General features: G+C 55.6%; 2 protein-coding genes across 12 annotated transcripts in view; one reads left to right on the top strand and one right to left on the bottom strand.

Moving 5' to 3' along the window:
• Window positions 1-7102: 7102 nt before the first annotated feature.
• Window positions 7103-19724, top strand: SCYL1 (SCY1 like pseudokinase 1). Of its 6 annotated transcripts, none has more exons than XM_049713070.1 (19): window positions 7103-7301; window positions 7653-7793; window positions 8004-8126; window positions 8207-8433; window positions 8879-8969; window positions 9046-9201; window positions 11497-11655; window positions 13245-13352; window positions 14115-14228; window positions 16213-16368; window positions 16948-17136; window positions 17257-17332; window positions 17612-17776; window positions 18005-18144; window positions 18420-18511; window positions 18809-18880; window positions 18972-19184; window positions 19258-19331; window positions 19460-19724. In XM_049713070.1, exons 1-19 carry the CDS (start codon window positions 7191-7193, stop codon window positions 19582-19584), a joined length of 2532 nt encoding a protein of 843 aa, XP_049569027.1. In that variant the 5' UTR covers window positions 7103-7190; the 3' UTR covers window positions 19585-19724. The 6 variants fall into 6 exon arrangements, with proteins under 6 accessions (XP_049569027.1, XP_033272568.1, XP_033272565.1 ...); XM_033416674.2 differs by having other exon boundaries at window positions 7104-7301; window positions 19277-19331; XM_033416677.2 differs by lacking the exon at window positions 19258-19331.
• LTBP3 (latent transforming growth factor beta binding protein 3) overlaps window positions 19577-21981 on the bottom strand; it is an 18022-nt gene continuing 15617 nt past the window's right edge. For 4 of the 6 annotated variants that reach the window (XM_033416506.2, XM_049713063.1, XM_004264354.3 and 1 more), the window contains 7 exons: window positions 21575-21703; window positions 21334-21471; window positions 21092-21232; window positions 20799-20960; window positions 20621-20701; window positions 20408-20539; window positions 19577-20257 (listed from right to left, as the gene is read on the bottom strand). In XM_033416506.2, coding sequence (XP_033272397.2) covers window positions 20106-20257; window positions 20408-20539; window positions 20621-20701; window positions 20799-20960; window positions 21092-21232; window positions 21334-21471; window positions 21575-21703 — 935 coding nt within the window. In that variant the 3' untranslated portion in view covers window positions 19577-20105. The remainder of the gene's footprint in view (window positions 20258-20407; window positions 20540-20620; window positions 20702-20798; window positions 20961-21091; window positions 21233-21333; window positions 21472-21574; window positions 21704-21981) is intronic. The other 2 variants (XM_033416532.2, XM_004264355.4) reach the window with 1 other exon arrangement.

The following is a 21981-nucleotide window of genomic DNA, read 5'->3' as shown; positions in this document are numbered from 1 at the left end:
GGCAGATTCTCAACTACTGCACCACCAGGGAAGCCCTGTCTTCATTTTTATTCATCTCAAAATATTTTCTAGTTTCCCTTTTGATTCTTCCTTATTTAGGAGTTTGTTAGTTTTAATTTCCACATATTTAAGTTTCCAAAATTTCTTTCTGTAACTCATTTCTAATTTCATTTGATTGTGTTCAGAGAACACACTTTATTTTTTTTTATTTTATTTTTTCAGAGAACACACTTTATTTTTTTTATTTTATTTTTTCAGAGAACACACTTTATATTATTTACATCCTTTTAAATTTATCGAGGCTTATTTTTCAGCCTAGCATATACTTTATTCTGAACACTGTGCCATGTATATTTGAGAAGAATATATATTCTGCTGCACTGTATTTCTTTAATTTCAAGGACTCTTGTGATTACACTGGGCCCACCAGGAAAATCTAGCATAATCTATCTTTTTTATTTTTTTTAACATCTTTATTGGGGTATAATTGCTTTACAATGGTGGGTTAGTTTCTGCTTTATAGCAAAGTGAATCAGTTATACATATACATATGTTACCATATCTCTTCCCTCTTGCGTCTCCCTCCCTCCCTCCCCCCCTCCCTATCCCACCCCTCCAGGCGGTCACAAAACACCGAACCGATATCCCTGTGCCATGCAGCTGCTTCCCACTAGCTATCCACCTTACTAGCATAATCTATCTTAAGGTCAGGTGATTAGTAAGCTTAATTCCATCTACAACCTTAATTCCCCGTTTGTCAAGTAACATATTCACAGGTTTTGAGGATTAGGATATGGACATTTTTAGGAGGTCATTATTCTGCCTGCCACAACAGGCCAGAATCACGAACAGCTTCTTTTTTTAAAGCATTGTATTTACTAAACAAACAAGCATAAAAACAAAACAAAAACCACAGAACAATTTTTTGAAATGTAATAGTACTGAAGGCAAAGTAACTTTTACCTTAAAGTTATTCTCATACAATTTTGCAGACTTTTAAATTTTTACTTTTTTTTTTTTTTTTTTGACCACATCACGCAGCTTGCAGGATCTTTAGTTCCTCAACCAAGGATTGAACCCCAGCCCACAGCAGTGAAAGCGCCAAGTCCTAACCACTGGACCACCAGGGAATTCCCTAAATGTTTCTTTAATTATCAATTTTTAGACTTAGATTTAATTCTAAAATTAAATTTGGGTAACTGCCACATAAGATCCACCATTGTTTAATAGCAGTTTTTCTGTTTTCATGACTAAATCTCCTAAAATAAGTAGAAAAAACACAACTGATCATTTTATCCTGTGATAAGTCATCAAGAAACAAAGCATGGACCACTAGCAAGTGGCTTTCAGAATCTTGCAGTGAGTTGAACAAGAAATATTTTTCCCTGAAGTCTTTGGAGCCCTGATAGCTAAACTTAAAGTTTTTATTTTATTGTAGGGAAATATACCTCAACTGGCAAAAGACAGGTGGAGGGGGGATTTTCCAAAGCATTCATACATGCATACATAATATGTACATTTATATTATATATATGTTTTTATAATGAAAAATATATAATTACACATATATAATGAAATTACACATATACATATGTATGTGTGTAAGTATATATATACATATATAGTTTCCTGTTTACAAAAGGAATTCACTTATTGTGAAAACTTCAAACATCACATCAAAGAAATAAATATTATGTTGAACTGTATGAATTTACCAATATTTCGCTATTTTTGACATATAAAGACAGCAATTTCATACTGTTCAATCTAATAATACAGCAAGGAGAACTCCCTGTAATCCCCATGTCCTGGAGGAAACCACTGCCGTTCGGTATGTATTCCTTCATGCTGGAGAGTATGTCTGTGCATATTTATGGTTGGTGGAGTTATTACCACAATGACATAACATGGATAATTTTGCAATCGGCTTTCTAAGCACTTTGTAGAGCAAAGCAAATCCTAGCACTGGTTGTGCTGCTTCCCCTCTACGGAGCCTCCGTTTTCTCACCTGCAAAAGTGAAACTAATGATTCTGTGCCAGTTATTAATTTATTGACTCTCAGCTCCAAATTCATCATGTTTGCCCGCTTTGTGAATATGAATCCGGGCCCTTTAAATAATTTTCCTTTGCCAGATGGCACAATGTTAAATTTTACCAGTAGAGGGCGCTAACAGACACTGCTTGATGAAGGTTTTACTTCCGGGTTTGAAGGCGTTCCTCTCGGCGGGCTTCTGCAGCGCGGCCAATTTCCCGACTCACCTCCCCAGGGCAGATTTTCTAGCAACGGGTTCCTGCAGTGCAGGTGGCCAGCAGCCCTCAGCCCCCACCCTAGGAGAAGTGGACCGCTTCTAGTGAGTCACTTCCCCATGAACAGCTTTCCCCAGCACCCTAGAGGGTGGTTTTCCAGCAAGTTCCATGGGGTGTGCACAGCACTTGAGCCACTTCTCTACTATCCACTGAGCCCCAGCCATTCCCTCTCCAGCCAAATCTGGATCTCACACTTGGGGCAGGAGGCGGGCTCTATCTCAGCCCTAGGGTTGGGGGCTGCTCCGTATACTTGTTATTCCTGTATTCTTTCGAGTTCTGTCTCTCTCTCTTTTTTTTTATACATCTTTTTCTTTTCTTTAAAAAATTTTTATTTATTTATTTTTATACAGAAGGTTTTTATTCGTTATCTATTTTATACATACTGGTGTATATATGTCAATCCCAATCTCCCAATCCTTTTCTTTTTCTTTTTTTTTTTGTTTTTTCTCTTTTGGCCTCGCCATGGGGCATGCAGGACCTTAGTTCCCTGACCAGGGTTGGAATGCGTGCCCCCTGCAATGGAAGTGTGGAGTCTTAACCACTGGACCACCAGGGAAGTCCCTAGAGTTCTCTGTACTTCTTACTAGGCAATTCCTTGTTATTCCAATCCTGTTACAGTTAATAATTCTTTACATTAGACTTCCCTTGTTCAAATCACTTTGTGGTTTCTCTCTGACTGGCGCAGAGCCCCCATATTGTTATGAAGATCAGACAAGATCCTGTAGGGAGAGCACCTAGCTCAGTGCCTGCCATGCAGGGGGCACTCAGAAAACAGCTGTAGTATCTCTACCATAATCATCATTTCTCCATGTCAGAACCTGTAGAGAAGCCTCTTTCTTACCAACTGTTGTTGTGGTTCCATAGTATGGATGGAATTTTGAATCACTCCATTCCTGATGGACATTTGGATTTTTCTAGTTTTCCATGATTACGAACAGCCCTACGATCCACAGAAGAGATGTCATTTATTGAACACTTGCTGCATCCTAGGCACTGAAGCAATTACATATACTAACTCACGAATCCTCACAACATGCCTAGTGTATTAGCTCCTACGGCTGCTCTAACAAATTGCCACAAACTTTGTGGCTTAAAACAACACACATTCATTATCTTACAGTCTGGATGTCAGAAGTCTAAAATGAAGGTGACAGCAGGGCTGCGTCCTTCTGGAGGCTGCAGGGGAGAATCTGTTTCCTTGTCTTTTTCAGCTTCTAGAGGCCATCTGCATTCCTTGGCTCATGACCCCTTCCTCCCATCATTCCACCCTCTTGCTCCCATTGTCCACCTCCTACTACTCACTGTGATCTTCCTGCCTTCCTCTTACAAGGACCCTTGTAACTACATCAGGCCCATCCAGATAATCCAGGATAATCTCCCCATTTCAAGACCCTTAACTTAATCAAAACAGTAAAGACCCTTTTACTATGTAAGGTAACATATTCACAGGTTCCAGGGATTAGGATGTGGATATCTTTGAGCATACCACACCTATGAACTAGATACTATTATTCCACCCATTTTACAGGTAAGAAAACTGAGGCACAAAGAGAGTAAGTAACTTGCCCAAAGTCACAAAGCTCATAAGCAGAGAGCTAGGATACAGGAGGTCTGGCTTGATAATCCAGGCTCTAACAATTACATTGCTTTGTATAAATCTTTGCATACCTGAATGAGGGTTTGTGTAGGATACATTTCTAGAAGTGGAATGACTGGGGGAAACTGCTTAACAGGTATTGCCAACTTGTCCTTCACTACAGCTGTGCCAATTAATTCCCAGCAGCAGTGCCTGAAATCCCAAATTCTTCCTCATCCCAACTCTTGATGCTCTCAGGGCAGAATGTTACGTGAATACAAAGGATTTGTATTCAGAACCAAAGGATTTTTACTGCTTATCAACGTAGGAACTGAAAAATGTTTCTCTTCGTGAAATGAGAGGAACATGACTTACCTAATAATAAACAAAAAATTACAGTTGTAATAAAGAGCTATCAGTTTCCTGGAGAAAGTAAAATCATTTCATTACCTTAATGTATTGCAAGACTGAAAACACTGGCCTAGCACTGACCGTGATTCCAGCTTCCTTTCCTCACCGAGACTTGTTGTCGGAGGCAACACTTCTGAGAGTTTTATTGATATTTTCCGCCTCCATGGGTTGTTTTCATCTCCCATGTCATCGCCTGAAGATCTCTGGTTAATAAATCACTTCCATCTTTGAGCCTTTCCAATCACCCTCTCTTCTTCTTGCATCCATGCCACAATTGTTGTTTACAGCTTCCTTTTCAAGGCTTTCCATTTCCCTTCCCAGTGTGCTATTTATATGGGGCCGAATACTTCTACTCACCACAGTGGCAAACACTTACATAGTTACTTTTATAATCCTCATTTTACACATGAGGAAAAGAAGTGAAGTGACTGGCCCAAGATCTCACAGATATGGGATTCGAACTGAGGCATCTGCCTACAGGTTCTCCTGCTTGACATCCTACTGTATCTCCTCTGGAGCAACGGGCCTCCTGATGCACCCGTGAACCGCAGGCCTGCCTGCCCTGGGGCCTCCTAGGGTCACGGCAGGGCTGCAGGGCTGTGTGCGCTCATCCTGGCAGGTGAGGGAAGCAGCCAGCAGCACTCAGGCACTGCCACTTCCTACTGCGTAAGCCTTCAGAGCCTCAGTTTCCTCATCTGTAAGGTGGGAACAACATTGGTCCCCCACATAGGGCAGTGAAGAGGAACTGGTATTATCCTCATTTTCTAGTTGATGAAATGGAGGGCTCACAATGTGAGGACAGGCTCAAAGTGAGAACTTGGGAAAGGGATGCTGTTCCTTCCTAGGCTGCCAGCCTCTCTGCGCCAAGCTTTGCTGGAGAAGCAGGTTACTTAGAGAATCTGGGCGGCAAATCCCTTTCTGGCTCTTCATTTGTAACTGTGCTTCCTGTTGTCCTCTGCCCAGTCTGTTTCACCTCCTCGCTGTTCTTCTGTGCACTGGGACTCCAAGATCTCCCCCCAGCCCAGTGGCCCTGCCCTTCCTGCACTGGTTTCCTCTCCAGATGAGGCGCCCTGCATGGCACAGGCCTAACATTTGGCAGGTGCATAGAGAATGTGCCACTAACTAAACACTACCACGTGAACCCTGTGTTCTTAAACCCTCCCCTCCAACCGTGATCTCTACCCCAAAGCATCACCCCGCCCCAGCCTGCCATGTTCCATCATTCCACACTCACAAACTCATAGCTCAGCTTTCGGTAGGGTAAAGTTCCAGACTCTGGGACTTCCCTGGCGGCCCGGTGGTTAAGACTCCACGCTTCCAGTACGGGGGGCACGGGTTCAATCCCTGGTCGGGGAACTAAGATCCCATAGGCCACGCGGTGAGGCCAAAAAGTAAAAAAAAACAGAAAATCAAACAGTTTCAGACTCTGTATTCTGGCATTCAAGCCCTCTGCTTGCCCCCCTCCCATGACAAGATGCTCCCCACGCTCCAACCTTGCAAATTCCATATTCACAGTGTTGTCAGCATCTTCCTAGCGAAGCCGCAGAAGAATCTCTAGTTACTATTTCTATTTGGCCCCGAGCAGCCAACACTGTGTCTGATCCTCCCTCTGAGTGTCCTGCACAGGTACTTGGACAAGAAAAGGGAGACTAAGTCTCCGCTGAGCAGCTGTTTTATGTTAGGTGAGGCACCCCAATTTATAGATGGAGGAACTGAGGCTCCCAGGTAAGGTGAGTTCTCACAGCTGGTGAGGGGGGCTGGGCTGGGATTCAAACCCAGCTCTACTGACTTTGGCATCCCTGCCCTTGAATCCACTCCCAAAGGCATCCCCACCAGACATTTCATAATCAGTCCCAGAATCTATCCATGCTCCGTAGGGTGTGGTTGCGGGTCTGTCCCCAACCCTGGGTCCCCTGAGACCTTACCTGCAGAGGAGCCATTGCCAGCCCAGCCGCTTCTGGACATTGGGCTCTGTCCAGCTAAGGGGCTGGGTCTCCATCAGTATGAATGGCATTTGAGCTTCTGACACCACTTTGCCACAGACAGCCCCTATCTGCACAGGCAACTGGGGGACCTGGAGGAGATTCTGGCCCTGAAGACCAGACAGCCAAGTCTGCTGGGCCCAGGAGAGCAGGGGCCCCTCCTGGCCCCCTGGCTTCTTCTAGACTTGCTGGGCTGTTCCTCCTCTATCCTTCTCCTTTCCTGGGGTCACTGCCTTTTCCCTCCCCCAGGTCCCCTCCCCCATCCCAGGGTTCCTAGACTTTCCCAGGGCCTTTGCTTCACTCTCTGCTCCCCAACCACGCTCATTTTCCGGGGCTCTGCTTCCTTGTGCCTCTCTCCCCTGGTCACTTCTCATTCCACCAACACGATGCCTCATCGGATCCTGGAGGTGCCCACTGGCTGGTGGGACAGAGAGTCTGGCTTGGGTACAATCGCCCTCCCTAAGCCTTTTCCCCACTGAACACTGCACCCCCTTCATGTCTGTCTGTCGACTTCGTCTTCCAGCTGTCTCCCTATCTCTCAGCTTCCTTGCCTCGGTTTCCCCATCCTCAGCCCCTTCTCAAGCTCTAATCCTTATATAACGCTGGGAGGTGGACTCTATTACCACCCACATTTTAGATTTAAGGACACAGAGGCGCTGAGAGTTTGGGTGACCTGCCAGGGCGCCAAAGCTGGTAACTGGCGACTCCCAGCCAGCGCGCTCTATCTAGGCCCGGTGGCTAGCCGAGGGGTGGTCTCCCGGCTCCCCTCCGCCCCTGCTCCGCCCATAGGCTCCGCCCCGACCGACCGTAGCCCCGCCCCCTATCCGGCCCCGCCCTCGCCCCGCCCCGCCCCGGCTCGGGCCGCCGGAGGACCAGGAGCTGAGGACCCCGATCCCGCGGTGGTGGCGGGGACGATGTGGTTCTTTGCCCGGGACCCGGTCCGGGATTTCCCGTTTGAGCTCAGCCCGGAACTCCCCGAGGGCGGCCCTCCCGGGCCCTGGGTCCTGCACCGCGGCCGTAAGAAGGTAAGAGCGACCCCGCTCTGCAGGCCGCAGCGGACCTCGGTCTCGCCTAGTCAGCGCCGCCGGCTCCGCCGCGTCGCGCCCGCCTGACGTGGCTGCGGAGCCTCTAGGGCTACGGGCCGGGCGGGGGGACGGGCAGTGCCGACGTGGCGGGCGGAAGGACCGAGGGACCGACAGGCGGACCCAACCAGGGTTACGTGGGCCCGACTCAGTCCCCAAGGGTTGACTTGGGGAGAGACCAGGCCGGCGGCCCTTCCTTTCCGGCACTGAACCAGCTCCGGGGACCATCTCGGAGGTGGAGTGGTCTGCCCGCGACCCGGCCCACACACCTGAGGCCGCTCCGCCCTCCCACAGGCCACAGGCAGCCCGGTGTCCATCTTCGTGTATGACGTGAAGCCCGGCGTCGAAGAGCAGACCCAGGTGGCCAAAGCTGCCTTCAAGCGCCTCAAAACTCTCCGGCACCCCAACATCCTGGCCTACATCGATGGGCTGGAGGTACCTACCTGCTGCTCAGTCTGCCCCGTCTCTGCCCCTCACCTTTTCCCAGTCTCCCACTCCTGGCTTCTGCCTTCCTGCCAGTTTCCAGCCCTTCTGCCCCAGCGCCCCCCAGATTTGACTTCCTCTTCTCCACCCCTCTCCCCATCATGTCTCTCATCTCGCCTTCCTCTCGCCCCATCCCTCCCTGATCCCCCGTGTCCCCTTCAGACAGACAGATGCCTCCACATAGTGACAGAGGCTGTGACCCCGCTGGGAGCGTACCTCAAGGCGCGAGCAGAGGCTGGTGACCTGAGGGAACTGGAGCTCTCATGGGGGCTACACCAGATTGTGGTGAGGTGGGGGGCAGTGGTGATGAGAGCAGGGATGGGGGGCTGCAGCTACTGGGCTGTGATGGCTCCTTCTGCCCCCAGAAAGCCCTCAGCTTCCTGGTCAACGACTGCAGCCTCATCCACAACAATGTCTGCATGGCCGCTGTGTTCGTGGACCGCGCTGGCGAGTGGAAGCTTGGGGGCCTGGACTACATGTATTCCGCCCAGGGCAATGGCGGGGGACCTCCCCGCAAGGGGATCCCCGAGCTTGAGCAGTACGATCCCCCGGAGTTGGCCGATGGCAGTGGCAGAGCGGTCAGAGAGAAGTGGTGGGTGACTGTGGGGGGGTGGTGGTGGCATGCCCCACCCTGCCCTATTCTGGAAGCCCCTGCAGCCTCAGGACCCCTAGATTAGCTGGTACTCCCCTATCCCCTGCCACCTGACTGAGGAGGAAACTAGGGTCCTCAGGGTGGGGCCCACTCCTTGCTCCCAGGATCCTCAGGGAGGTAGGGCAGGATAAACACAGGCTTTGGGGTCAGGTGGTTCTGAATTTTAAAGTTGTGTGACCTGGGGTGGATGTCCTTGCTCTTCTGAGCCTCAGTTTCCTTATCTGTCAAATGGGGCTAATGAAACGTGCTTCTCGGGGCTGATGGGGGGATTAGCTGAGGAACACAGCCCAGGGTTTGCCATGCAGTGAGCGCCTAGTGCCCAGGGTAGATTGGAGGCCTATGCTGGAGGTGGCAGGGCCTTGAGCAGCTCTGGTCACCGCCTCAGGTCAGCTGACATGTGGCGCTTGGGCTGCCTCATCTGGGAAGTCTTCAATGGGCCCCTACCTCGTGCAGCCGCCCTACGAAACCCTGGGAAGGTGAGTGTCTGACCCCACCCGGCCCCTCTCCACCAGCCAGCCAGCCCCTGCCCTGACCCTGACGCTTCTCCCACAGATCCCCAAGTCACTGGTGCCCCATTACTGTGAGCTGGTTGGAGCCAACCCCAAGGTACGTCCCAACCCAGCCCGCTTCCTGCAGAACTGCCGGGCACCTGGTGGCTTCATGAACAACCGCTTTGTGGAGACCAACCTCTTCCTGGAAGAGATTCAGGTGAGTCCCCTGCCCCACCCTGGGCTCTGGCCCTACGTTCCTCACCCCTGTGTCCCGTCCCCACTTTATAGGCTCCCTGATCATTAGACCCCAGGAGACAAGCACAGACTGTGGAGCTACGCTGTCTGGGTTCAAACCCTGCCTCCAACTGTCATTTATGTGTGACTTCTCTTGGCTGAAGTTCAGTCCTAATAACAGCACCTACGTCAAAGGAGCAGGGTGAGGAGTCAGTGAGTCTGACTTGCATAGTGTAGTTTCCGGCACATAGTGGGGCTTAGTGACTGCTCCTGGCACTCTGTTAACTGGCACTGGCCCTGAATGTTGGGCTGTGGTGTGGGTAGCAGGGTGGGGGGTAAATGGACCAGGCCCCCAGCCTTGGGGACTGTCACTGGGGGAAAGGGACAAAAAAACCATAAATGAGGAAAGCTGTGCTTCCTGGAATGTGGATAAGTGCCGGGAAGGAAAACAGTGAGGGTTGGGTGTTTAGGGAAGGGCTCTCTCAAGGGTGATGTTTGAGCTGTGACCTGAAGGGTGTGAAGGTGGGAGTCATGGGGATGGTAACTGGTGAAGAATGTTCCAGGCAGAGGGAACAGCAAATGGAAAGATGGTAAGGAGGGACCCCTCAGCTTAACCTCATTGAACCTCAGTTTCCATATCTGCCCAGTGAGAATAACTATAGTATCTGCTGACCCATAGCACTGTTGTAGGGAATGAAGGAGGGAGGCTCTGCCCTGGACACCCGTTCTGACCCGGCCTTGTGTGGGGCACACAGAGAGGTGACTGAGAATCCGGAGTGGGGGAGGGGTGACAGACACTTCCACAGACCTCGATGGTCTGTGGAATCTTGACTCAGATAGGGGCTGGGAGGCCTTCCGAGGATGGGAACATGAGCTGAAGAAGGTGCTGGAAACGCTGAGCCCTGTTGCCTCCTGGGCAGTGTAGGGACAGCAGGAGCTCTGTTACGTGGAGTTCTTCTCACATGGCTGGCTCTGCCGGGCTGCCCTTCTCCGTAATATGTGCCCCACAGGAAATAGGCTGTTTCTGGCAGGTCCCGATGAGAGCGTGGGAGGGCAGTGCCCAGTGGCCCCTCTTCCCATCATTGAGCGCAGCGGTGGAGAGAGCCCGGCTGTGACTCTCAGTGTGCAACCTTGGATGCGGTTTGGCCTCTCTCTGGGCCTTTGCTCCCCTGAACCCTGTCGTCAGAGCACCAAGCCTGCCTCCCACACTAGATTGAGCTGCTCAAGGGCCAACCAGGTCCTCCCCAACCCCAGTTAGAGATCACCTCTTCTGGCCCAGGCAGCAGCTCTGGCGGTGAGGGTACAGCAGAGAGCACAGGGACTTTGGAAGCGTACAGGACAGGGTTATAATCCATGCCCTACCATTCCTGCCTGGTGACCTTGAGCCTCAGTCTCCTCCTTTGTAAATGGGGGAATGACAGCACTTCTTCACAGCCTGTAGCACAGCAGAGGTGCCACACCACCGGCTCATACCCTTCCTTGACGGCTTCTTAGCTGTGTAACTTTGGACAAGCTCCTTGCCCTCTCTGTGCCTCAGCTTCCTCATTGGATTATTTCAACTGTGTAAAGGTTTTAGCACGTAACCTGCCTGGCACGTAGTTTGTGCTCAGGAAGTGTGAGTTGTGGGTATTACAGCCTCGGGGAGGTTAGGAGGACTGAAGGAGACCATCGAGCTGACAGCCTGGCCTGTTCGGGCCCAGTGGGAGGACAAGCTCTGGGGGTAAACTGCACCTCATCCCTGCCTTTCCACAGCCTGCCACGACCTCCACCCACGGAGCTGCAGGTGTGCCCAACCCAGCCAGGCCCAGGGTGCCAGAGTGAGCCCCTTGGCCTCACTAAGCCTGTTTTCTCGTCTGTGCCGTGGGGTTAATGGTACTCACACCTTGTGTCGTCCTGAGGAGCAGAGGCAACGCTGATAAAGGGCTTGATCCCCCTAGTGGCTGCTTTCACAGCAGCAGGCCAGGTGGCAGTGACAATAATGACGGTCACTGACTGAGCGCCTCCAGTGTGCCGGGCAGCTTTCATGTGAGTTTTCTGGTTGAATCCTTGGCACAGTTCTGTGAGACAGTACAGTTATTACCCCATTTTACAGGTGGGGGAACTCGCCTAAGGTCACACGGCTAATAAATGGGAGAGTTGGGATTTGAACCCAGCCCATCTGGCACCCCAAGCTTAAGTTTACCTTCGGGTTGGAGGTGACCCCCGTCCTTGCCCGTGGCTGACGAGACCGTGACCAGGCTGATTTCCCGTTCCCTGCATCCTGTCCATGCTCCACCAGATCAAAGAGCCAGCCGAGAAGCAAAAGTTCTTCCAAGAGCTGAGCAAGAGCCTAGACTCGTTCCCTGAGGATTTCTGCCGCCACAAGGTGCTGCCCCAGCTGTTGACCGCCTTCGAGTTTGGCAGCGCAGGGGCTGTTGTCCTCACGCCCCTGTTCAAGGTGAGTGGGGCCTGGAGCCTCAGGAACTGTGGGCCCAGAGACTGGCTGAGTAGGTCTGAAGGGCAGAAGAGAGGCCAAGGGCGTGGCCAGCCTCGCTGGTGTCCTGGCAGGGGCAGCCTGGTCAGGGAGATCCAAGCCCACGTGACGGGGAGCTTTTTTTTAATATATGTACTTTTTTTTTTTTTTTAATTTTATTTATTTTGGCTGTGTTGGGTCTTTGCTGCTGCGCGCGGGCTTTCTCTAGTTGCGGCGAGCGGGGGCTACTCTTCGTTGTGGTGCGCGGGTTTCTCACTGTGGTGTCTTCTCTTGTTGCGGAGCATGGGCTCTAGGCACACGGGCTTCAGTGGTTGTGGCTCGCGGGCTCTAGAGCGCAGCCTCAGTAGTTGTGGTGCACATGGGCTCTAGAGCGCAGGCTCAGTAGTTGTGGTGCACATGGGCTCTAGAGCGCAGGCTCAGTAGTTGTGGTGCACACGGGCTCTAGAGCGCAGGCTCAGTAGTTGTGGCGCACGGGCTTAGTTGCTCCGCGGTATGTGGGATCCTCCCGGACAGGGCTCGAACCCGTGTCCCCTGTATTGGCAGGCGGATTCTTTTTTTTTTTTTTTTTTTTTTTTTATAAATTTATTTATTTATTTTTGGCCGCGTTGGGTCTCCGTTGCTGCGCGCAGGCTCAGTAGTTGTGGCGCTCAGGCTTAGTTGTTCTTCGGCATGTGGGATCTTCCCAGACCAGGGTTTGAACCCGTGACCCCTGCATTGGCAGGCGGACTCCCAACCACTGTGCCACCGGGGAAGCCCGGCAGGCGGATTCTTAACTGCTTCCCACCAGGGAGGTCCGAGGAGGAGCTTTGACATCCAGTGGTTCAGCAAGTCAGGGTCACCTGACCAGCTGTCAGGGAGGTGGTGGGGACTTCTTGTCCCTGGGGAAGGGACACCCTGTGCCTCCAAAATTCTTTTTCCAAACACTCCTTCCTTCAGAGCCTATAGCCCTTCCTCCATTTCCTCAAGACAGCCTCCCTGGTCTGACCTGGGCACTCTGGTTCCCAGGGCCCAGGGGATCACCTGCTCACCACCTCACTTTCCTTCCTCCTTCCTGACCACTCGGCGCTTAGCTCTCTTGCTTCTAGGGGCTGGATCCTCTCCCCCTCCTCAGACCCCAGCCCACTGTTACCGGGGCGCCTGCCATTTCCCGCTCGGTGGGAGAAACCTTTCCCCAAACGAACTTGGCATGCGGGAAGCGGGGAAGACGGCAAGTAAATCTTGTGGAGCTGAGAACCCCCAGAAATCACAGGCAGAATTCTGTGTGCATGTGGTGTTTGATTGATTATAGGGAAGGTGCTTGATTATACGGAAGGGCACAGAGCTTTTGTGAGCCTCCTAAGAAAGGCCTTGACTCAGAAGGGTTAAGGGCAGCGCTGACTGAGACGGAGTACGGGCAGAGGGGCTGCTGAGGATGTGCCTGCCCCACCCCACCGCCCTCACCCCGTTCCCACCCTGGGAAATCAGCAGGGAGCCTGAGGGAGTTAAATGAGCCCAGTGAAGTCATCTCAGTCCTGTGCATGGAGCTGAGCCCCTCTTCCTGCGCCTTCTCTCAGGTGGGTAAGTTCCTCGGCGCTGCGGAGTATCAGCGGAAGATCATCCCTGTCGTGGTCAAGATGTTCTCCTCGACTGACCGGGCCATGCGTATCCGCCTCCTACAACAGGTAGGGGCCACGGCACACCGTGCCTGCTTCCACCCCACCCGGACCCCACCCTGGCTGCACGGGAGGCCCCCTCCTCACCTCCAGCCCCAGGCAGGTAGCTCAAGCCCCTGCGCCGGCTACACAGGGACCCCAGAAACCCCTCCCTGAAACATACACACCGGTGAGGAACAAGCGGGGCTGTGCTCTCAGGAAGTCAAGATAATCGCAGGGCTCATTGGCAGCTTTGGGAATGCCCCGCCCACCCGGGCTGCAGGGCTTAAACGCCTCCCCCTGCGCCGCCCAATCTCCTGGCTCGGTCCCCTCTAGAGTGGGGATAATGTCTCTCTTGCCAACCCCAGGGCAGCTGGGAGCATCATACAGGACTGATGGGATCGAGGGTGGGGGCCACCCGTGCTTCCAGGCAACATTCCCTCTCCGGTGCTCAACACACCAGCCTTCCTCACAGCGCTTCTCTGGGCGGGGGTTGCACTCCTTTTTATAGACAGGTGGTGGAGGCTCTAAGAGGGGCTGTGACCAGTTAGCCTGCTGAGCAGGACCAGAGGCCAGGCCCTCCACCTCCCATTCCCAGGCTCTTCTCAGCACCCTCCTTGCAGCCTCACCAGTCCACGTGGGCCTGAGGCCAGATGCGAGGTGGGGGCCTCAGGAGACTCCCCTGGCCAGCCAGTGCCTGCCAGGTTGAGAAACCATGTTAAGGCTGGTCCCATGTCTCTGGTGAGGGGTAGAAGGGCTGACTGCCTTCTCATGCCCCAACCCGGACCACAGATGGAGCAGTTCATCCAGTACCTTGATGAGCCAACAGTCAACACCCAGATATTTCCGCACGTCGTGCATGGCTTCCTGGACACCAACCCTGCCATCCGGGAGCAGACAGTCAAGGTGGGTGTAACCAGGCCCAGAGGGGCCACCCCTGGTTTTCTGAGGCTTAGAGGGGGCTCATCAGAGGACACACAGGCCTTGGTTTTGGCCTGTGGGTCAAGCAGGTTACGGGAGGGGCAAGCACTGTTCTGCATGTAGGTCCAGGCTGTGGGTACAGCTCGGCAGGTGGTGGGGGCAACAGGATGGGCATGACCAATAGTCCTCCATTCAGCAGACACGCTTTGTGCCCGGCCCTGTGTCCCACGCTGGGGTGCAGTATGCACAGGCAGACCAAGCTCCCTGCCTTCTTGGAGCTTCTTTTCGAGGAGAGGGGGAGGGGGCTTGGCAGACAATAAACAGAATTAGAAAAAAGTATATTATGTTAGAAAGCGATGGAGAGTGTGAAGAGTTTGCAGTTCTAAAAACAGTGATCAGGGAAGACCTTGCAGAGGAGATGTTGTTTAAGGAAAAAAGGTGAAAAGGGGTGAAGGAGGAGATTTGGAGGAAATATGTTGCCTGCAGAAGGAACAACATGTGCAAAGGTCCTGAGGCTGGCGTGTACCTGGAGTGTAGGAGTAGCAGCAAGAGGTTCAGCATGGCTGAAGGGGCATGATTGTGGGCAGTGTAGTCTGAGAGGTCATGGTGGGGCCAGGGCCTCGTAGGGCATGGCAGGGACCTGATGCATTCATGGGAGTGAGACAGGAACCCTGGGGGATTGAGCAGAGCACTGACCTGATCTGACCTGTTGCAAAACACTGTGTTGCTGTGTGGAGAACTAACTGTCAGGGCAAGGGTGGAAGCTGGGACACTGTTAAGTGCTATTACAGTGGCCCAAATGAGAGGTGACAGTAGCTCAGACCTGAGTGGTAGCAGCAGGTGGAGAGAAGGGGCAGCATTGTGAAGGTGGAGCTGACAGTATTTGGTGATGGGTAGATATGGAGTCAAGGATGGCTCCAAGGTTTCTGGCCTGAGCAACTGGAAGGTTCAGTTGCCATTTACTGAGAAGACTGGGAGGAACAGTTTTTTTGTTTTGTTTCGTTTCGTTTTCTAAATACTTATTTATTTGGCTGTGTCGGGTCTTAGTTGTAGCATGCGGGATCTTTCGTTGCGGCGCGTGGGCTTCTCTCTAGCTGTGGTGCGCGGGCTCCAGAGTTCACAGGCTCAGTAATTGTGGCTTTCGGGCTTAGTTGCCCTGCGGCATGTGGGATCTTAGTTCTCCGACCAGTGATGGAACCCGCATCCCCTGCATTGGAAGGCGGATTCTTAACCACTGGACCACCAGGGAAGTCCCTGGGAGGAACAGTTTTGCGGGAGGAGGTCAGGCCCAGTCTTGGCATGTCTGTTAGCCAGGTGGACATGCACTGGTTATGTGTGTGTGAGGTTTAGGGGAGAAGTCTGGGCTGCAGGTGCGCATCTGGGCACGGTCAGCTAACAAGGGCATTCGAAGCCGTGAGATGGGTGAGCTCGCCTAGGCTGAGGTGTAAAAGATACGAGGCTTGAGGAGTAGCTCTGGGGTGTCTGAACAGTAAGATCTCAGCAAAAGGAGACTGAGAAGCAGCAGTAGGTGAGGTCAGAGAACCAGGAGCGGGCGGTGTCCTGGAAGAACAAGAGACCAAAGTTGCGAGGAGGAGGGAGAATTCGGGGCTGTCAAAGCTGCTGAGGGGTCAAGTTTGGTGAGGATGGAGAATTGGCCTTTGGATTTAGCAACATGGAGATCATTGGTGACCTCAACCCAAGCTAATTGGTAGAGAGTGTATGTGGAGGTGTTTTTGTGAAAGTCTGAGTAGAGTGCACGCAACAGAGAGCTGACGGAGAGGGATGGGAGACAGGAGTGCAAAGCAGTGGGGGTCACCTTCCTCAGCATTCTGGGTAAGGGCCAGGACCAGGTTGGGGGTCGGTTGGGGAGGGCTTTGGCGGGCTTTGTCTCCTCAGTGCCCAGGGCCACTGGTGGCCTCCAGAGTATGCCCGCTCCAGCCCACACTTTCCGCCGTCTCCCGCCCTGCAGTCCATGCTGCTCCTGGCCCCGAAGCTGAACGAGACCAACCTCAACGTGGAGCTGATGAAGCACTTCGCGCGGCTGCAGGCTAAGGATGAGCAGGGCCCCATCCGCTGCAACACCACCGTCTGCCTGGGCAAAATCGGCTCCTACCTCAGTGCCGGCGTGAGTGCCCTGCACAAGTGCCGGGAGCTCTGTCACCGTCACGGGACCACAGCCAGGTCCCCCAGAGCCAGGTCTCCTTGTGTGGGGCCTGTCATTCTCCCAGAGACCTAGGCCCTGGGTGCTCCAGCCCAGTGTCTGAGGGTGGAGTGAGTTGAACCGGGTCACACCGCCAGTAGGTGGTGGGTCTGGGAACCAAACCCAGGCCTGCTTGCCTCCACGGCCTTGCATCCCCTCCCCTCAGCCAGGGCCTGTGAATGCAGACGCCTGCAGCTCCCAAGCCCTTAACAGGAATGAATGAGTCGGTCTGCAGTGCAGGTGGGGAGGGAGGCACTGGCCTCAGCCCGGAGGCAGCTGCTGCTCTGGCCCCTGTCACTCTGAGGCAGCGTGAGCCCAGTGATTTGGGAGGAGAAGCCAAGGTCTAGAGTTTTAAGTAAATTCTCCCCATTTGTTAGTGATTAACTCCCATTTCTTAGACTCTGGAGACCCCGTGGATGGCCTCTGTTCTGGGAAGTAAGGCCTGTCAGTTCTGGGCCCCGTACTGATCCTATACTCAGGAGCCCTCTTCCCGCCCCACCCCAGACCAGACACAGGGTCCTCACCTCCGCCTTTAGCCGGGCCACTAAGGACCCGTTTGCACCATCCCGGGTCGCGGGTGTTTTGGGCTTCGCCGCCACCCACAACCTCTACTCGATGACTGATTGCGCCCACAAGATCCTGCCTGTGCTCTGCAGCCTCACCGTGGATCCTGAGAGATCCGTGCGGGACCAGGTAGGGCACAGCTGGGCTGGGCCCTGGAGCTGGGGCTCTGGGGGATACCTGGGCCCTAGCTGGCCTGGCAGGCTCACGGGAACCTTGGAGGCCCCAGCTCTGCCCCTTGCTACCCCACAGGCCTTCAAGGCCATTCGAAGCTTCCTGTCCAAACTGGAGTCTGTGTCGGAGGACCCCACCCAGCTGGCCGAAGCCGGTGAGTGGCCCACACTCGTGCTCCCTGTGACTCTTGCCACATTCTTAACTGTCACCTGTCATGGCCCCCTTCTACCTCATTGGAGCGTCCGAAAGCTGGAAGAACCCTAGAGGACAGACTGTACATCACTCCCCCACCCCCATTTCACAGTTGGGAGAACACAGTACCTGGAGAAGGGGGACGCCCACTGCAGGTTGCTCTGTTTCAGTTCTTGCCCTCCTACCACCCTCCCCATGGAAGCCTGAGGTGTCCATACCTGTCTCTCCTGTCACTGCCCAGAGAAGGACGTCCATGCAGCCTCCAGCCCTGGAATGGGAGGAGCCGCAGCCAGCTGGGCAGGCTGGGCCGTGACAGGGGTCTCCTCACTCACCTCTAAGCTGATCCGTGCACACCCCACGGCTGCCCCAGCTGAGACCAACGTTCCCCAGAGACCCGTGCCTGAGGGTGAGTGTCCCAGATCGGCTGTATCGGTGACTGAGAGGGCTTGGGGTTGCTGGCACCCAGGACCTGTTACTGATCGACTTCCCCCGGGATGGTGACGGGGACATAGGAGACGGTACGGTCTAGTCCCCTTGTGAGCTTCCACTCTACACACCCCCAGCAACCTCGGCCCTGCTCTGAGACCTTCCTGGGGCCCAGTGTGTGGCAACTCAGTGAGCCTCTGCTCCCCAGGACTTCCTGCCCCAGCCCCAGCCCCTGTCCCTGCCACACCCACGACCTCAGGCCACTGGGAGACACAAGAGAGCAAGGATGCAGAAGAGGACAGCACTGCTGGCGACAGATGGGATGATGAAGACTGGGGTAGCTTGGAGGTAAGTGGGGCTGAGGAGGCCTACCCGGGGGACCCCAGCTTCAAGGTCACAGGCTCCCCTGCCATTCAAGGAACTCATGTGGGCTTGGCTGGAGTCAGACCTGTCCTGATCTGCACAGCATCCTGGGCAAGTAGGTGTCATGGAGCAGCCGTTGCGGGTTAGAGCTGACAGCTGAGCCCCCACTCAACTCCAGAGGCCAGGCTGCTGGTGGTTGGCTCAGCCCACTGACCCTCCTTCCTCTCCTCCACTCCCCGTCCCTCCTATACCTGTTCTAGTGCCCACCCCACCCTGTGACCAGCAAGGAGAAGTCACTCCCAGGCCTGCAACCAACCAGTCCTCCCTGGGGCTGGGCTCAGCATGGGCTGAGGTTGGAGTGGGGCTGTTCTGAAGGGAATGGGGGCAGAGCTCTGGGTGAGACCCCTGAGGCCACAGGCAGGGGTGTGGAACTCTAGATCTCATTACCCAGCTTCATAGAGGAGTGATGACAGGCCAGGTTCAGCGTGTCCACTTTACTGATGGGAGACAGGGCCTAAGGAGAAAACGAGAGGGAAGGCAAAAGAAGAAAGGGTGGAGCCCATGGCTGGGCAGGGGCTAGGGGGCTTCCTTGCCCTTTTGGGTGGAGTACAGGGGGCCCTATGGTCATGCTCTCCTCCCCACACTGCAGCAGGAGGCCGAATCTGTGTTGGCCCAGCAGGACAACTGGAGTACTGGGGGCCAAGCCAGCTGGGCTGGGCAGGTGAGCTGGGTGGGACAGGGTACGTGTATGTGGGGTTGGACCCTGCCCCTCCCTCCCTTTCTCTGACACTATCTCCTCCTCCTCTTTGCAGACCAGCAACCCTGGTCACAAATCCCAGGAGTCAGACTGGAGCAGCTGGGAAGCCGAGGACGCATGGGAGCAGGGCTGGCAGGAGCCAAGCCCCCCGGAGCCACCCCCTGAGGGCACACGGCTGGCCAGCGAGTATAACTGGGGTGGACCGGAGCCTAGTGACAAAGGCGACCCCTTTGCTGCCCTGTCAGTGCGTCGGGAGGCTGGTGCCCAGGTACTCGGCACCTGTCCAGTGGGAGGGTGCAGGCCTGGGGCGGACCTCAACTGAGAGTAGGCCTCCACTCCAGCCCACACTTCCCTTTCCAGCCGAGGCGGGACTCGTGGGGTGATGACAACTGGGAGGGCCTGGAGGCCGAGAGCCGTAAGTGCTTCCCCTGGGCTGGCTGGCTGATGGGCTAGGGCTACCCTCCTCTGGGGCAGGCATGGGCTGGGAAGCTGAGACTCAGGTTGTCCTGACGCCGTCAGCCCTCCTCCCCTTCTTGTTCCCAGGACAGGCCAAGGCAGAGCTAGCCCGGAAGAAGCGCGAGGAGCGTAGGCGGGAGATGGAGGCGAAACGCGCTGAGAAAAAGACAGCCAAGGGCCCCATGAAGCTGGGAACCCGGAAGCTGGACTGAACCGCAGGTGTGGGCGCTTCCCAGCCTCGGAGAGCCCGCCCCGCAGATGTATTTATTGTACAAACCCTGGGAGCCCGGTCAGCCTGGCCAGGCACATTTCACATATACATAATCAGAGCCACAATAAATTCTATTTCGCACCCCCTGTGCTGGGCTCAGTCTAGCCCCTCCAAGGAGGCTGGGGTCTGGTGCTGCCCTTCGGAGACTGCGCCCACCATGGACATGAACATCAATTTACTTCGAAAACCCAGAGTAAAGAGGCACGATCTGATTTATCAGTTTCTGGGAAACGCCCTCTGGAAGGAAGGCCGGCAGCGCCAGAGAGACCCAACATCTGCCTATGAACCGGGTGGAGCTGGTATGGGCACCCTTGGAACACGGGGCTCGGGGAAGGGGTCTGCGGGCCCCGAAGGGTCCCTGGGTCCGAGCCCCGAGTCAGGGCACAAGCGAGAGGCGGAGCTCGCCCCAAGTGTCGGTCAGAAACTCCTCGGTGATTGCCGAGGTCCAGACCGAGGGTGGTGTCAGCGGCGGCGCTGGGGCACGCAAGCTCCATGTGGGCGGCTGCGCGCGAAGCCAGCTTTGCAGACGCAGCGGAAGGAACCGCTCGTGTTCACGCAGCGCTCGCTCTTGCATAGTAGCCCGCGCTGGTTCAGCTCTCGGCACTCGTCGATGTCTGGGTGTGGGGGTTAACAGGTGCGGACTTCGCGACGGAGCCGGAGCCGCGCGGCGCGCTGGGCTTCCGGTCCAGGCGGGGTTCTGCAGGGCCCCGCCCCGCCCGCCTCTGGCCCCGCCCCCCACTGCCCCGCCCCTCGGCCCAGCTCACCGACGCAGCGCGCGCGGGAGGCGTCTAGCTGGAAGCCACCAGGACACTCGCACACTGCGCCGCCCGGCCGAGGCACACAGCGGCCGCTCACGCAGCGGCACTCGTCTGAATCCTCCTCCGAGCTGTCCTCTTCTGCGCCGGGAGAATGCAGACGTCAACACCAATCCCAGCGATGGCCGCGGACCCCGCCTCTGTCCCTCCCTTTACACTCACCTCGCGGGGGCTTTCCCAGCAGCAGGGGACTCGCGTCCCAGAAGGAATTGCTCTCACTCTGCGACGTCGGGCAGTGGGACCCTGAGAGGGCAGGGGGCGGTCAGACGTCTGCGGCGTCGATTCACCCCGGCTCCCGCCCCAAACTCCCTCCCGGGCAACCCCTCCCGGGCCGGCTCACCGGCGCCGCGCGGCGGGCACGGGCGGCACTGGGCTCCCCAACCTCGGCCCTGGCGACAGCAGCAGTCGTCGAAGGTGAGGGCGGGCCCGGCCAGGGGGCCCGCACACATGCCGTCCTCTCCGCGCTGGCTCCAGCACACGTCCCGCCGCTCCGGGGCACGCTCTGCGGAGGGGGACCCGGCGTCAGGGAGGAGCGCCCTCCCCCGCTCCAACCCACCCTCGGGGGAACCGCGGCCCCGGGTCTCCAGGCGGCGGACAGGGCTCTGGAGAGCCCAAGATGACCCTTGCCCTCACCGGCCGGGCTCTCGGGGAGCTGGCAGTCGCGGCCAGAGGGCCCGGGCACCCAGGGCGGGCGGCACTCGCAGCGGTAGGAGCCCGGCAGGTTGACGCAGCGGCCAGGGCGGCAGGCTGCGGGGTCCTGGCACTCGTCCACGTCTACGGGCAGCGAGGGGATGATGGGTGTGTAGGGGTGGAAGTCACAGCTCGGCTCGGCCAGCCTCCCTCCTGTTTCCCCAGCTGGCCGACCCGAGCCTCACCCATCTCCTCTGGGCTCAGACACTGGCGCTGCGCCGGGCTGTACTCGGCCGGGGGCGTGCAGGCGCAGCGGTAGCCACCGCGCGTGTTCTCACACACTCCATTCCGGCAGTTAGACTCGTCCAAGCACTCGTCCACGTCTGAGGGGAGGAAAAGCGCGAGTGGTAGGAACCGGCCCCGAGTCGGGTGGTTGTGCGTGTCTCCCGGCTGCTTTCCCGCGGCCACGGGGCCGGCTGCACTCACCCACGCATTCCAGCAGGTTCCCGTCGTAGTAGAAGCCTTGCTTGCAATAGCACTCGTAGCCGGGCTGCGTGTTCACGCACTTGCCCTCCTTGCAGATCTCCGCCCCAAACAATATGCATTCGTCGATGTCTGCGGAGTGACAGGCCGTGGGCACCCTCGCCCTCTACCTGCGGGGCCACTTAGGCCCCGCAGCAGAGAACGTGTGGGTGGGGCTTACGGTGGAAGGGACGAAAACTCTGTACGAGGGGCTTTTCCGAACGCTGACGTAAGAGTGGTGGGGCGGGGCTTTGTGGAGGGGCGGGTCAGTCGGTGAGGGAGTGGGCGGGCCTTACCCCAGTACCCGCCACTGACAAGCACTGGCGGGATCGGGGCGGTCCAAACCTCGGCGGGCGGAGCAGGGCATGCCA

This window comes from Orcinus orca, chromosome 8 (assembly GCF_937001465.1).
Source record: "Orcinus orca chromosome 8, mOrcOrc1.1, whole genome shotgun sequence".
NCBI classification, from domain to species: Eukaryota; Metazoa; Chordata; class Mammalia; order Artiodactyla; family Delphinidae; genus Orcinus; species Orcinus orca.
This window is presented reverse-complemented; position numbering and strand designations above follow the sequence as displayed.

Excerpts from the sequence above, each read along its gene's own strand:
- SCYL1 (XM_049713070.1), top strand. The coding sequence starts at position 7,191 with ATGTGGTTCTTTGCCCGGGACCCGGTCCGGGATTTCCCGTTTGAGCTC. Across the intron at positions 9,202-11,496 it reads TCTTCCTGGAAGAGATTCAG|ATCAAAGAGCCAGCCGAGAA; the intron begins GTGAGTCCCCTG and ends ATGCTCCACCAG. Across the intron at positions 11,656-13,244 it reads TCCTCACGCCCCTGTTCAAG|GTGGGTAAGTTCCTCGGCGC; the intron begins GTGAGTGGGGCC and ends GCCTTCTCTCAG.